The following is a 15,395-nucleotide window of genomic DNA, read 5'->3' as shown; positions in this document are numbered from 1 at the left end:
ATATTTTAATGCCATTAAATGCATCAGCTGCATTTCCGCATTGTGAGCGTTCTATTCCGTTCTAGTTATCCCTTCCTGGACTAAACAGGCATCCAGGAAGACCGACAGGAGTGAATTTTTGTTGAATGTGTAAGTGAAAAAAGCCAGAATCAGTTAATTTAGAGAAAAGATGCATAAATGGAAATATCATGGAAGTAAGCAAAATTTACCATTTCTCATAAAGTACACCAAAGGAAAAATTGCTATAGTTGAAAAGTGAAAAAAGTTAAAACCAGTGTAAAACATATAGCCCTTTTAAAATGCAAACTGGTGTTCACCCATGGATTGTGCTGCCTTTTGTACATGTCTGAAATGAAGACTTTTATTTGGGTTGGCATTAAATACACCAGCTGATCGAGAGAGCACACTTGGGTAGGGAAAAATTGTTGTGTTAAGGGGAAATCTTTTATGTCAGAGCAGTTTCCTAAGTGAACAAGTTATCCAACAAATATGCGCCGTCCTTTCCTCTTCCCTCGAACCGTGGCTGCAGCCCGAGGTAGGCAAGGACCCTGGATGCCGTGCAGATGGGAAGGGGTACATCGGCACCTGCATTCCCCCGTACCCAAGGGATTTATCAGTGCAATTTGAACCTGACATTCCAGAGAGTGGAGATATTTTGAAGTGGATGCTTGAAGCATGGGTTTATATCCTCTCTGTATTTTCAGTCATCTATTGTCTGTTGTAATTCCCTGGGGCTGTTAATTATATATATAAATCAAACAAAGCCTATGGGAGTGTCTAATATTTAAAGTGAAAGTCTAAGGCTTCCAGTGTCTGGGACAAATTATTATTTTCAGGCCTAACAAAGCTGGCAGAACTTCAGTTAAGGGAAGGGCAGAACAATGATGTGTTTCAACTGTGTTTTATGTAATTTGTGCACTTTGTGAAGTGCTTATATAATAATTGTTTTATCTTTGAAAACCTGATAGATATTTTTCTAATAGGTTTTGAATTAAATTTGCATTTGAATTTCATTATTTTCTTTCAACAAGTGTGTTGTTATCTTTGACTGAAACGTGCACTGAGAAATCACTTGAAACATAATACAGAAGTAGCGCTGCAGACCTCAGCAGCCTGAAAAATAATTGAAGTGAAGTAAGGAATGTTAACAAGCTCAAATGTCATCATCTTCCAAAAACTGACATTTAAGCTGATCCACATTCCCTCCCCTCCTTTATGTGGAATACAAAACCCCATACATTGTGGGGTAACTAAAAGAAATGTTTGGTGGAGTTGGTTAAGAAACAGTGGACATGTTATTTTTGTATTAGCTCTTGTATAGCCACATTAGAGCCTGTTTAAAAAAGTGTACTTTGTGTGGTATAAAGATGTTGGGGGAAGGGATAATGAGTTCCTACTGAATACTAATTGCCTAGGAGTTGTTCAGGGAGACTGTATAAGAATGGAGGATTTGTTGTAAATTAATCACTAGCTGTATTGTGCATTGCTGTGAGGTTAGACCAGAGCTGTAAAGGTGCCAGCTCTACAAAATCCTTATGATTCACTGTCTAACTTGGTGACTGCATGAAGGAGAAAATACTATTCAGGCTAAATATTTTTGGAAAGAGAGGCTCTCTAATGACAATGTAATCTTTCTTTGTAACACTTAAGATTTAAGCTCATTTGAGCTAGAAGGATGGGAGCAACAGACTTTTCACTGGGTTATCACTGGTTTTCCAGCCACGACACCCCAAGGTCTGCCAAAGTTGCAAACGCTGAGAAGGGAGGTATTGCTTGGCAGCCATATAGACAACAGCGGATTGATTAGAGCCCTTAGCTTGCTGTTACTCTTTGGTTTCTTTAACTCCAGCTTTTTGCCTCTCCTTAATTTGAGAGTCTGTATAAATCCCACTTTTAACATGAAAACAAAGCCTTGAAAAAGCTTGCAATAGTTTGTTTACTTTTGAGATGTATTTTCTCATTCCTTACTGGGCTCCTATTGTTTTCATTTACATCAAAATGGAAAGGTGAGTTAATGATTCATTGGCACACAGTGACCTTTCAAATTGCTCTGGACCACGATGCAACAGCTCCACTTGAAGCTCTCGTACTTTAACCTCCTTGCTTCTGCCTTAATATTTGCAGCCTGATCTATCTACATGCCTGGACGCCTGAAGAGAGCAAACATTTACAGCTTCTCCCTCCTCTGTGTTTAGTGGGCAATTTGATCCTTCTTTGTCCATTCCTTTATTTTACATCACTCTTAGACTTGACTTGCTATTGAGAACAACGAAGTGCAACTTTGGGAATCTGTTCTCTGTTTGTACATAATAAAAATGGACTCAGACTCTGACTCACCTTTTAATTACTCTTGGCCTTCCTTACCTAAAATGAGGATTCGAAGAAGGGCATCCAGACCAGGTAGAAAAAGCTATCTTCTCTTAAATCTTGCTTAATAGCTCTGCCTTCTTTTTAATGTCTGGTTGTGTGCAAGTGGCTATAAACAGCTCACATGAGGTAGATTTTCTTCCTTTCTATCAAAAGTCTGCCTCTCTGTTCATAATGTTTCTGTAGATATTGGTGTTGAAATTTAAGTAAGAAGAAAATGTTTTCTCCAAATAATGTGGTTTGATTTTTTTTTTTTTAAATTTCTTTACTCACTCAGAACTCTTAATTTTTTTTTCTTCTGGTTGCATGTGTAGCTCTCACTGAGCAGCTCTGATACACTGGAAGCTTACAGAGCAGCACTGCAGTGATTGTGTAAAGCTCTGCTGGTTATGGTTGTTTCCATTTAGGGGGAATTTGGTAATTCAAATATGCCTCAGTGGCTAACAGAGATTTTTAAAAATTATGTACAAAAATCCTACCAGAATGAAAAGGGAAATCGTTTGCTTTCTGTAAAACAAAGGGTCAGTTGCTCTTTGGTGACAGGGTCAGTTACTGTCCTTGCACAGTTAGACGATGCCATCCTTTTTGGAGAAGTCTTCGGGAGGTAAGGATTATAAATGTTGTCAGTATGATAAAAGGGGGTTTTAAGGAGGTTGAAAGGCACTGACTAGCAAGTTTATGTTAGGAAGAATTATCACTGAAAGCTTTAATGAGGAAGGACGAATTTTTACTATGATTAGAAGCAAAGAAATGAAGAGAGAGAATGGCAAAAAATGTGATTGGTATTCCATGAAATTGCTTTTTTGTGTTTCAGAAAGGGAAAAGAACAAATAAAAGAAGTAAGAGCCATCAGCGTCACTAAAATCAATGAGCTGGGAAAATCATGTTGTTTACACAGGCTGAGACTTTGACCTAATTTTAGAGCAAAAAGTGTCTGCAGAATGCACATTTTAACATGCAGAACAGTTTCTGAACATTTTACTTTTATTAATGAGGAAACCCATTGTTTCTAAAGAGCATAGGAGTTTCTGTAGTGTGTATGGAGACACATGCATACAATGTGCAAAGAAAATGAAAAAAATGAAATGGGGTGCAAGTTGTGTGGTGTGAATTCTTTCCATCTCTCATGAGGAGCTGTTTTATCTGTAAATGCAGCTGTGCACCCATCCTATTATTTAAATTTAAAAAACTTATTATTTAGGTGTGTGCTGTTTTTTTTTTTAATATTTTACCTGTTGTAGAACAGTATATACATATCTGGTGTTAGCGTGTTATAGTACTGCATCTTGTTTCGTGTCACTGTTAACAGTGTACCAGCACGTGTGGGTTGTGTGCACAGCTGACCATATACATGAGTTTGTTGGAACAAGAAGATGCTCTGGGTGCATGCACATGTTTTAGTGGTAAAGTCAAAGGATTTGCTTGTGCTTGGGGAATTGAAATCTTGGCTGCCCGTGGCACGGGAGGAGTATCTCTGCAAGGGGACAGCAGCCCTGTGGTCTGTGGTTTATTTTCTGGTAGTATCTGAACGTGGCCAGCTGTTCCTGGCATGCAGGTGTGGGGCATGATGTACCTCACAGCAGCATTTCCATCGTGCAGGAGTTCAGATCTCAGTGAGCAAGAGACCTGTAGTGCCTGATGGGAAGTGGTGCGGGATCCTTCCACCCCATCTTGAAAGTCATGAAGTCATTGTGTACCTGTGGTGGCTGCTCTAGCTGATCCAGGCAATGAAATGTCAGCCCCCGTGCTCCCCCACTGAACCAGCAGCCTCTTGGTTTCCTGGTCTGGGGTTGCCCCTGCTGGGAGACAGGGGAGCTGTGCGGGTCTCTGATGGGAGTCTCCAGAGTGGAAATTCTCACACCCCGCTTTGCACCATATGCATCAGTGTTTTCAGATTTTAAGTTCCCTGCATACAGCAAGGTCAGCTTTTGTCCCTGCTTGGAGACCTCTCAGACTGGATGCTGGAGCCTCTGCCCTCCCCCTGAGCCCCTGGGGGCAGCAGGAGCCAAGCCAGGCTGTGTACCTTTGGGGCAGTGCATGGCAGCTCCCTCCCTCCCGCTGAGCCTGCCTGTGCGTGGCATAATTAAAGGTCAATTAGGCTCAACAGAGGATGCAAACATGACTGTGTTTTAGTGGTTGGGCTGGGGACTGGGCGGGCAGGTCTAAATTCTGTTGCTTGCTGCAAGACCCCTACTGGTATTTATGTTGTTATCCAATGTTAAATGGCCATAAGTTAGGTCTCTTCTCCTCTCCCTCCAGATGTATTCCTAACCCTTGTGCTGTACTGTCTTACTTGTGTAGTGATGGTGACTCTCAGAGCTGTTTTGGAAGCTTTAACAACCTCAAGGGTGCTGAGAGTGTCTGGCTCTGACAAGTCTGTCCTGCTGTGCTGAGAGGTGGGAATTATGTACTGAGTCCACTCAAGCAGAGGTGGGAACTGAAACCAAGCATCCTCTGTCTTGGGAAAGTACTTTTTCTGTTGTTCTGTTGTATAAAATGAGACACCACCTTATGCTTTGTTCTGTATTCATTTATATAGTGGGCAAGTTGCTGGCTTCAGGGGGAGAGGTCAAGGCTGTGAATCCCATGTTGAATGGGAATGCTTTCTTGCAGTCCAGGTTTAGGTAACATAGACCAAAGGCAATGATTAAGAAGTGCCTCCGTGTTTCTTAGTGGCTATTTTAGGAGCACATTTTGCACATACTTGATATGATTTCCAGCATCCAGACCCCTGATCCTTTCCACGTAGTATGTAGGAAATGCAGTGCTTTCAGTTCCACTCCATAGATTTAGAGCAGTTAAATGTTTGGCTTTATGAGAACAGCACTTGAGAGCCAACCTTGCTTTACATTCCATGTGCTGTTCTTACATACTTGCTAAACTTTGCTGTCATAAGTAGTTGCACTGTCTGAATGAAGTACTAAGACTCCTGAATTATGGATGCAGGTAGCCATTGAAACTGTTTGTATGGTCCACATCTACAGACGTGCATGTCACTTTGGTCAGCCTATTACCAGGAATGTGTGGACTTCTTTCCCCAAATTCAGGTTACCGGTTGTGGATTTAGAGGAGTATTTCTGCAGTCCCGTATGACTAATGTACCTAGTTGTCTGCATTTTTTGCTGACTTCATAGCTCTGTTCCTTCCAGTTGTACATTAACCACTGATCACGCTGCTGGGGGTAAATGTGATGAGCTGTCTGAAAACTATTCATTGTATTTAGAGAAGGGAATTTTATATTTCCTGGCTCTCAGTTTGGTCACGGTGATGTACTTCACTTCTCTTGCTGTGTGCTCTCTCACAGAATTATTTAAGTTTTGATTTTTGTGGAAAAACAGTCAGTCTCATGTTCTTGCCATTTTCCGACACAGTTCATTCAAGGCTGTACATTTTCATATGCCAACATTAAGTATGTTTTGAATTATTGCTATGATGATCATGTGGGGATTTTTTTGAAGTTAAAGTATTTTTATAAGCTTTTTTTCTCATAAAATCTTCAGCCTTTGCTGTATGACTTTGAAGATACAGAGAGTTTGTGCTTAGTTATTAATTGGTCAAGGTCTTTTATTTTATCCATGTTTGGAGATTATCCTTCCCAGCACTGTGGCTTTTGTTCACTTATATCTTAATAATGCATTCATCTTTCTTGTCTGTTTACCAGGCAGATGGCAGAGAGCCACAGGCCCTGTTAAAAGAGATATGCCTTTATTTTTATTTTTCTGTGGCCGTGGCACAATATACAGCCAGGGAGCATTCACTTCTGGCAGGAAGGTCAGGTTGTTGAGCTGTGCTTGCTGGTTTGTTTCAGTACCAGAGCCAATTCTGGTGTGTCATATTCGAGTAATTTTTGCCTTAGTAAGTACCTTGTAGTCCATTAGTGACACCTTTCAGAGCTAAAACTCTTTGAGACACCTTCAGCGTCAGGAGAGGTGCAAGTTTGCCCTGGCAGTCTTAGCTTTCCTTCCCTATGCCACGCTGCAGTTTTACATCTGTAATGAGGATAATAATTTTGAACGGGTAGGGGAGATTTCTGAGATAATTTGAAAATGCATTTTGTTGATACTCCTCATCTTTCAGGCAAGGACAGCCTTGCTGTGTATTATAACTGATACCCAGTGCAGCAGCCAGCAATGGCCTGCTGCCATTGTACCCTGGTGGAAGGTCTGCTGATGGTCATCATAAGACCGATATGACTCGTAGCCAGGGAAGCAGGCTGAAGGCAATTAGTGGGGCTATAGGAATTCAGCGTGGGATGGGGACGTTTGTGATGGTTTTGTCATTTTTTAAACTATACTGGCCTGACCAGTGGAAATAAGTTACTAGCACAGTCAATGTGTAATTAGTCATGCTCTCCCCTGCATTCAACAAAGTCTTGAAATACTTCTGTTGTTACACAGTTAGTTTGGTGTTCATGGATGTTTGAAATTGGGCAGAGGAGGAGTGGGAATAAGGAGGTACAGTACGGTCATAGCACAGAATCACAGAATGTCAGTGGCTGAAAGGGACCTCAAAAGCTCATCCAGTCCAATCCCTCTGCTGGAGCAGGAACACCCAGATGAGGTTACACAGGAATGTGTCCAGGTGGGTTTGAATGTCTCTAGAGAAGGAGACTCCACAACCCCCCTGGGCAGCCTGTTCCAGTGTTTTGCTACCCTCATTGAGAAGACGTTTTATCTCAAATTTACTGATGAAAAGTACTGCAGATAACGTATTCTGATATATCTTGTTGTATTTGCAGCAACTTTCTTCAAAAGTTGTTACTTAAGTTGTTATTCTCTTACAGAATTTTATAATAATGTAAAATGTGGTACTAGAAGTTGCTGTATAAATAAAAATGCAAAGTAATAGGGGGATTTTGTTGTTTCTTGGAAGGCTTTACTTGCCACAAGGAAGTACTGCCTGTTTTGCCAAATCGTGTTTCCACATGCTTTTAGCTGACAAAGTCTGAACTGCTCTAGAAAACAATGCTTTTTTAATATTTATAAACAAAGTCTTCTGGATCTTAGCAGACATAAGGAAATGGTTTGTAGCATTAGCAGTTCCCAAGATGGCAGTCACTAAAATCATATTAAAATTCTTGCAGGAGGGAGAAGCAAAACAAGAAGCCTAAGGATGTTTTTAATGGTATGAGGTCCTACAAGGCCTGCCATGACTAGAAACCAAATAATTCATGGTGTGCCATTTCTAAATGGGAATTTCCAGTTTTCTCTTAAGTATAGAGCTTACTGTTCTTGGGTTTTATGAGATAGCATCTTAAATGAAAGCTGTGGTGTAGCATTGCAGTTTTGGCAGTGGTTCAAGACTTTTTGTTTTTTTTTCCCCAAAGGAACAAATGCCCCAGACCTTGGCAACTGTAGTTTCTAATCCAGTGTCATTTAGTCATTGTAATTTTACTTGCAGTCTTGTGGCCATAAGAATCTTGGATGGGGCTTTGAGCAACCTGATCTAGTGAAAGATGTCCCTGCCCATGGCAGGGTGGGTAGACTAGGTGATCTTTAAAGGTCCCTTCCAACACAAACCATGCTATATGATTCTGTGATCTTCCACAAACAGTTTAATTGTTTTAGGAATATAGCCTGAGGAAGGACTTTAGTGGTGTCTTCTGCTTTCCACCTTGGCAGAAAATAAATTTCTGGTGCACACTAAGAAGGATTTTTTGAATACTTTCCAATAACAAACAAACTGGGACTACGTTTATTGAGAATTTTCATTGCAGATATTTTTCTGGGCATAAGACTTTATCACATCATTCTTACGCTAGTCTATCTCAGTTCACTTCCAATGGCAATGCTTGACTTACAGCATCTTAAAAAAAAAGAAAATTACATTGCAACTGTGGTTTTTTTTTTTTTAATCCCGTTGTCAACAGTCAAGAGGAAGATTGGTTTCTACATTGTCAAATTTTGCTGGTTTTGCAATCAGAATACAATATTAGGCCTTGACTACCAGCTGAAATACTGGACTGGTGCATGTTCTTCATACTGACAGGCAGCTTTAAGAGAAGTGGGCCTGCAGGACAGACAGACAGTGTTTCTGTAGCAGTTGGTTAGATTTTCTGCTGCTCGAAGCCATGAAATAAAGAGTCAGCCCATGCTGCTTTTTATAATATTTGCAGTCATGAACACATCATTGCAAAGCTAAACTCTGAACTTCTGTTAATGGTTTCTGGTGAAACTGATAACTTCTTATTTCAGTTCCAAAAGCAGATCAGATGCAGTCTTCATGCCAGGCATGTTCCTGGGACAGATATTGATTGATTACTGTCAGTCTGTAAAGGCACTGTTTTATTAATATCCCTCTTACTATTTTGTTGCGCCCCCCCCCTCCCCCCCCCTTTTGTTTTGTTTTTGTTTTAAGAACAGTAATCTGCTTTATCAGTTTCCATAGGTTTCCTATAGCAGACTACCAGACTCAGGCATAGATTCCTGAAATTCTTCTAAAATAAGCAACTTATTTTCCGGGTACAGTGTAGATCAGCTCAAGCTGGTGCTTCCAGAAGGGAGACTGTCAGCAGAAAAAAACCTTGGACAATTATACCACCACGATCCCTCACCCCCTGCCTGTCACTCTGGGCCAACTGCAAAATTAGTGTCTGGAGTGTCACGGTTCTTCATTAGATCTCATCATTTTTGTCAGGCAGGCTGTCAATCAAAGTCCTGACCTTCAGTTGCTGTTTTGCACCTGTGGCTGAGGAAAAATAAGTTCTTGGCAAACCAAAACATTCTTATGTTTCCTCTTCTCTTATAATAGATGCTGTTCTGTTCCTTATCTCCAGGGTTGGAACTCCCCGTATCTCCTAGCTTGAAAACTCTGAGGCTTTTTTTCCTCAACGAGGCAGAAAGTTTGAAGGTTCACAGCTTGCAGAAGTTATGCTAAGCAAACTTACTTACGCTAAATGAATTTTGTATAAGCAGTTTCTGAACAAGTTCTATAAGAAGCAGCGCACCCAGTAATTCAATAAGCTAAGGCTTATTCCCTAACATTTCAATTGCTCCCGGTAGGTAGAATGCCTTAGTAGAGTAATTATTTGACTGCAATAGAAAGTATTCCTTTCATATAATGTATTGGATGTTAGATATTTAATGTATAGGCCAGAATCATGCATATTTGATCCCAGCCCATAAATCTTGTCCTGTGTACTTCTGCAATGACAGATCTGTACAGAGTTCTAGCTTGGGTGCAAAATAGAAAGGTTTGCTAGCCAAGATACAGGAGCACTTAATTCTAAGTTATGTTAATGATTCTGTGGTATCTTTTAACGTCTTGTCAGCCATAGGGTTCATGAAACATATAGCAAGTCTTAGGTAATTAGGAAATGGGCAGGTTTTTGAGCAGCCACACAAGTATTACTCCAATTGTATTCCTAAGATCTGGTGTTTAATGTTTAACTTTGGCATTTTTATGACAGTATATATACCTGAAGAGAAAATGGTTTGCAATTTAATAGCATATTTTGCACAATTTCTTTTTTCCAGAGCAGAGACACTCTACCCTTGATCTTCTCAGGAAACTCAAGGCTCCACCTACTTTCTTTGCTGCAACCAGACTTTCTGCCATGCTCAGTGGAAGTGACGAAGTATATGCAAACTGCATGGTAGTAGACCAAGTAAGCTGATGTTTGAATTTCTGGCAAACATTTCATCATCTTCTTTTAAAGTAACTTATTTGTGTGATAGTAGGATCTTCTGGATCTGTCAGCAGTGGTGTGTGGCCAGTTACTCAAGATCTACGATAAAAACAGTAATACCTTACTCTTCTCAGTTGTATTTTGTAAACCATTTATGAGGTCAACATATTTAGCTGATGATAGGCATTATTCTCCCTAGTCTGTAGGGAGAACTCTAAGGCAGCTCTTACTGTCTTTTCTATGTGCTTGTGAGCTGAAAGGTATTTGCTTCTTTTTAAGAACCAATAACACAATGTAACTTGCTTATGTTTACTTCAGATTTTTCTGAATTCTATGTACATTCATAAAAGAGACAAATTTGCTGATGCTGGCTGATTTCAGAAGTTTAATTAAGGGCTCATAGCTGAGCTTATAGGTTCAACAAAAATGAGGCATTGCTGAAAAGGTGAAGTCAGTGTCATACAACTGGCATGGAGCGTTTGCCTTTGTGCATCTCATCTGCACAGTGCATGTACCATATCTTTGAATGCAAATATGGGCTGCTGTAAAAATGCTGGTAGTTCTCTCTGTCTTTTACTGAGAGAAACATCATTAGAGTGGGAATGAAAATACATTTAAAGTGAGCTGGTGAGGAGGAAGTTGGCAGTCTGAAACACCAGGGCTTTGGAAAGGCTTGCAGTCGTTCCTTTCTTCTTGCTTTTGTACAGGTGTTTTTTGGAGACTGAGTGTTTTCTTTGGCTAAGTGACTTTTCAGTACTGCTCAGTGTCTAAATAGACAGCAATAGCATCTGACTAAAAGTCTGACAATAAACTGTGTTAAAATATCTTCTGCAGAGTTGATAGAAGAATTCAACGTATTTGTTACTAACCAGGGTTTAAATCTTATCCCCCTACCTGAGAAAACGTAATTCCCAACTCCATTCCTGTCTTTGTGCAAGAGGAGGCATGCTTCATGCCCATAATTGCTTAATGGCAAAAAAAGAAAGATTCCTTTCTCTTCCTCACCTGGGGAACCTCTGTTCCAGGTCTTATATATTTGTCTCAAAGCTTAGGAAATCGGTTCTGGAAAATTAAAAGTACGTGATGTGTAGGCTGATTTTTCCAAATTAAATTGCACAATGTTTGGATTCTTCTCCATTATGTCTCCCTCACTAGTGTATTATGTATATCTTTTCCTTGACTTGAGGATATTTTAAAATAAAACCTATAGAGATATGAATTGATACTTTTAACAAAAGTTATAAATGTGAGTGAAAAATCCATGGACTTGCAAGTACTAATTCATTACTATGCTAATTACGGAAGAAAGTAATGCAAAGTCTAGGATCTCTTAACAATATAGCTTGCCTTCAATTCATGTGCTGTAAAAAGTAATAGGGCAAAAAAAAGGCAAAACACATAAGCATAAATCAAATGACAAGATATTCACATCCTTGTTCCCTGACAATATGTCTTGTTACTGCCTCTTACCAGCATTCACTTTTTCCTCTACAGGCTGGAGATTTAAAGACTAATTACGTTCATGGAAATGGTGTCAGCAGCGAAAACTGTCTGAATCCCGCCAACTCAGTCCCGATGGCTAAGAGCTCTTCGTCTCCCTCCCTTGAGGAGGATGACCAATATATGTATCTTCCTAATGAAGGAAATCAAAGGCCAGTGAAAACTGGAGAAAATGCTGGTTTAAGACATACTGTTACACCTTCAGATCCCTATGGAGTAGAGTCATATCTTCCATTCAAGACTCCTGGATTCATTAAGGATCGAGGACAACTCTATGCTGAAATGAAAAAGAAAAGGTATTGGATTGACTTGACGATATGACCAGCATAAGGATTATTTATGATAACCTTTTATTTCAAAAGATGAAGCAGAATCTTGATTAATAAATATTATTACCAAAGTAATAATCTGTTTTCCATCAGTGATGTTTTAGTTGGTGTAATGATCTCTTTTCATAAAATAGTTATGAAGACATTTTTTACAAAGAAAAGGTGTCCTACAAGTAAATTATTTTTTAACACAATTTATACTTTTGTTCCTTTTTTTTGGGTATGTAGTCTTTAAAAAAAGAATCAGCTGTTCAGTGTAAGAGTTTCCATTGTGACATATTTGTCAGAAACCACAATTTCACCCTCATTTTCCTGAGTTATATTTTCCATTAAGAAAATAGTCCAAAATCTGTAGAAGTCTCTGGGACCTTTCCACTCTTTGCACTGGCCTGTGGAAGGAGCAACTTATTCCTGATTGCATATATATATGTGTGTGTGTATAGATATATATATACACACATGTACATAATTTTATTTTAACTTCAAAAGACACAGTGCACAGTACAGCTTGTGTTTCTGAGAGGTTTTCTGCTCTTTTTCTGGAACACAAGGTTTGCTGCCAACAGAGCCAGTGGTCTGAGGACCCTCCTCCAGATGGCTTTAGGTTGTGCTGGAAACTGGTTGGCTTCAGGAATGAAGTATGTGCTTTGGAGATGAAACTATGATTTCTGTTTTTAACGACTAATGAATTTCGTTGATAAAAAGGCGTTATAGTTTCTCTGGATAGAAGAGGCATGAAATCAGCTCCTTCTTCTATAGGAGGAAATTTTAATCTGTCCCCCACCTTTTAAGAGTGTTTAGACTAGTTGGAAGTAGGACATCAGATCTGTGTAAACACAGCAAGAAGCAGTAGCATCTGTCCGTTGACAATGAAAGTGGGCAATAACACTTTCTCTGCCTTAATTTTGAGTTTCTTACACAACTGTGAAGTCCCATTAAGAGAAATCTTTTAACAGAGATAGGATGACAAATGTCAGACTAGGAGTTGTTCTTTCACAAATCTTTAATTTTTGCTGGCTATGGGGATAACATATAGATTACTAGAAATAATCATCTGCCTCTCTGTCATAAGCTTTTTTCTACTATACATTTTTAAAGTGTTCACACCTTTTTCAAGACCTAGGTCAGGTACCTATTTATGACCTTTAAGAGTTTATATGAAGGGATGTGATTGAACTTAATATGTCAACTGTAAGTGATGCAAACATTACACATCAAATAAGACTGTCAGTATGTAATTCCAGTAGCATCTTCCTTGAAGGATCTGAGGTCATGTGGCAAGTCACTTAGTAGATCTTTAAACCAGCTTGTTATGTCAGAAAAATTTCTAGGGTAAGTTACCCCCAGTAAGACAGGTATGCTTGTCTATTGACATAGGCATGTATTGCTTTTCCAGTTTTGAAATGTGACAGTAACTGATAATATGGTTAAATAATTATTTCTGAAATATCACATGGGCTCTTACTGGGAAACATTGTGAAAAATGGTCTCCAGAAGTAAAATAAGGAAGTAGTTTTGGACACTATTGATAGGTTTGCCCTTTGATAAAGTGAATTGTAATGATGTGTGAAGAAATTGTTGTGCTATTTTTCCTGGTATCAACTCTGGCTATTTAGAAATACCACACATAATTTAAAGTTTTATGTTGTAAGGCTGGAATGTTATTGCAAGCAGTCAACCATTCCTTCCAGTCACTCTGAAGAGGCCATGAACTTGCCCTTGTAGCTAAAGAGACCCATCTTGGGAAACCTTGATACTGCTGAGAAACCTTATTGCACTCTCCTGCTCAGGAACCCTTGCTAGTCAAACAGTGTCTAGGTGTTTGAAGTATTGATTTAGCTGGAGATTTTTCAGTCTGTTTATAGTCCTGTATGTTTTTAAGTTTAAATGTTTTGAAATTAATATGAGATTAGTAAGCAGACCCTCCTTCATCTCCATGTTAGTTTTCTCTTTCATCCTTGAGATGATCACAGAGAGATGTCTGTGAATAGCCATCGTCAGGCCTTTTAAATACATACACTCAAAAAACCATCCATACGAACCTACATATGTTAATACTGAAATCTGAGGTAGTTGTCTCTGTTCTCGTTATTGTCTATATAGAGAGGCAGGTACAGGCATGTACATGCGTGGAAAAAAACATTTCATTTTAAGGGAGATGCTGAACATGGATCTGAAAGTCATCCTCCGGTGGTGGCTCTGGTGGGAATCTGTGTGATTGTGAGTAACATCTGTACTGCAGATCAACAAGATTAGGTCAGGTACCTTGACTGGGTGACTGCAAGCCTGAGAGGTGACTGACATAAACATGGTGGTTTGGGTTGTCATTGATCAGAGTATACAGCAGTATCTTTGCTTGTTGCATTAAGGTTGAGGTGGATTATTACTAGAATTCATGGGAATTAAAGACTTTGTTGTCTGCTGCAGTTCAAGTCTTGATGACCTTGAAGTAGATGGTGGAAGTGGAGGTGCTTCAGAGAGATCACACGTTCCGTACCCTCCCCTTGGCTCTTCAAAGGCCATGGCTTGTAGCAGAGATGGATTAGACGTATCTACGAGTCTGCAGCCCAAGGTATTTCATGCTATCTCGGTTTACATTGTTTTCCTTTTAAGTAAATCACTAAAAACTTATGAGTAATATTTGAAGGGGAAAAAAAAGAGGTCCCAGTTGGAAGTGCTGGGTGTTAGTTCCTCCAGAGAACAGCATGCTGTTGTTGTGGAGCTGGAGCTCCTCAGTTGTGGCTGGGCTTAACAGCAGCCCTGGGAAGGTTCCATCAGAGATCTGCTTTGAAAAAGGCATCATTTATCAGAAGCATTTCAAAGGAAATATCTTAGATTCAGCGAATCAGCATTTTCTAACCAAAATATATTTAATAAGTAAATGTTTAACCAGCTGTAGTTATGTAAAAGAATAACAGCTTTGTAAAGTATAAAACTTGTCTGCTGCTAGATTTAGGGAGGGTCAGCTGGGTTTGCTACACTGATTAGTGCAAATCTCTCCTCCTAAACATGATTTTTCTAAGGTGTCCTGACTCCATTCATTTTCTTAGACCATGGTGCCATTTCTAGGATCTTCAGACACATACATAGGAGTGGTTTTTTTATTCATAGGGCTTCTTTATTAGATAGACTTCTTGCTGTTGTAGAGCTTTATCATACCTTCACCAAATGATTACATAAAGGGAGAAAAAGAGTCTGGCACAAAGACTGAATTAAGTGTTAGGGCTACTTCTAGAAACAATAAGGTAAACAGTTTAGGAGGAGACTCTTTTGAAATGTAAATGATGTCTAAAAAATCAGGGGATGTCTTTTCAAGCTTTACCATTGACATATTTGGGGATCAGAAAGCCTTTTCAAACACAATTAAGAGAATGAAGAATGGAAAGAGAAAGAGGCTATCTCCTTTGTTTGGAAACTCTGACATCAGTAATTACCAAGGCAGGGTGTTAGTCTACATGAAATGTTCTTGATGTATTAAAGTATTAAGATTCATCACTGTCTTGCTAAAAGAAGATAGCTTCGTCGTTGACACAATGGTCGACAACATTGTTTGAATGGTGCTTAGTACCAAA

At 39.4% G+C, this 15,395-nt stretch overlaps 1 protein-coding gene across 1 annotated transcript in view; it reads left to right on the top strand.

The window, feature by feature from the left end:
• The window catches only part of ARHGEF28 (Rho guanine nucleotide exchange factor 28), a gene marked incomplete at both ends in the record, with an annotated part of 133,929 nt that overhangs the window by 55,089 nt on the left and 63,445 nt on the right, over window positions 1-15,395 (top strand). The window contains 3 exons of the mRNA XM_080362666.1: window positions 9,843-9,973; window positions 11,489-11,790; window positions 14,251-14,395. Coding sequence (XP_080218792.1) covers window positions 9,843-9,973; window positions 11,489-11,790; window positions 14,251-14,395 — 578 coding nt within the window. The remainder of the gene's footprint in view (window positions 1-9,842; window positions 9,974-11,488; window positions 11,791-14,250; window positions 14,396-15,395) is intronic.

The sequence above is a fragment of the Nesoenas mayeri genome (genome assembly GCF_963082525.1).
Source record: "Nesoenas mayeri genome assembly, chromosome: Z".
Classification (NCBI taxonomy): domain Eukaryota; kingdom Metazoa; phylum Chordata; class Aves; order Columbiformes; family Columbidae; genus Nesoenas; species Nesoenas mayeri.
This window is presented reverse-complemented; position numbering and strand designations above follow the sequence as displayed.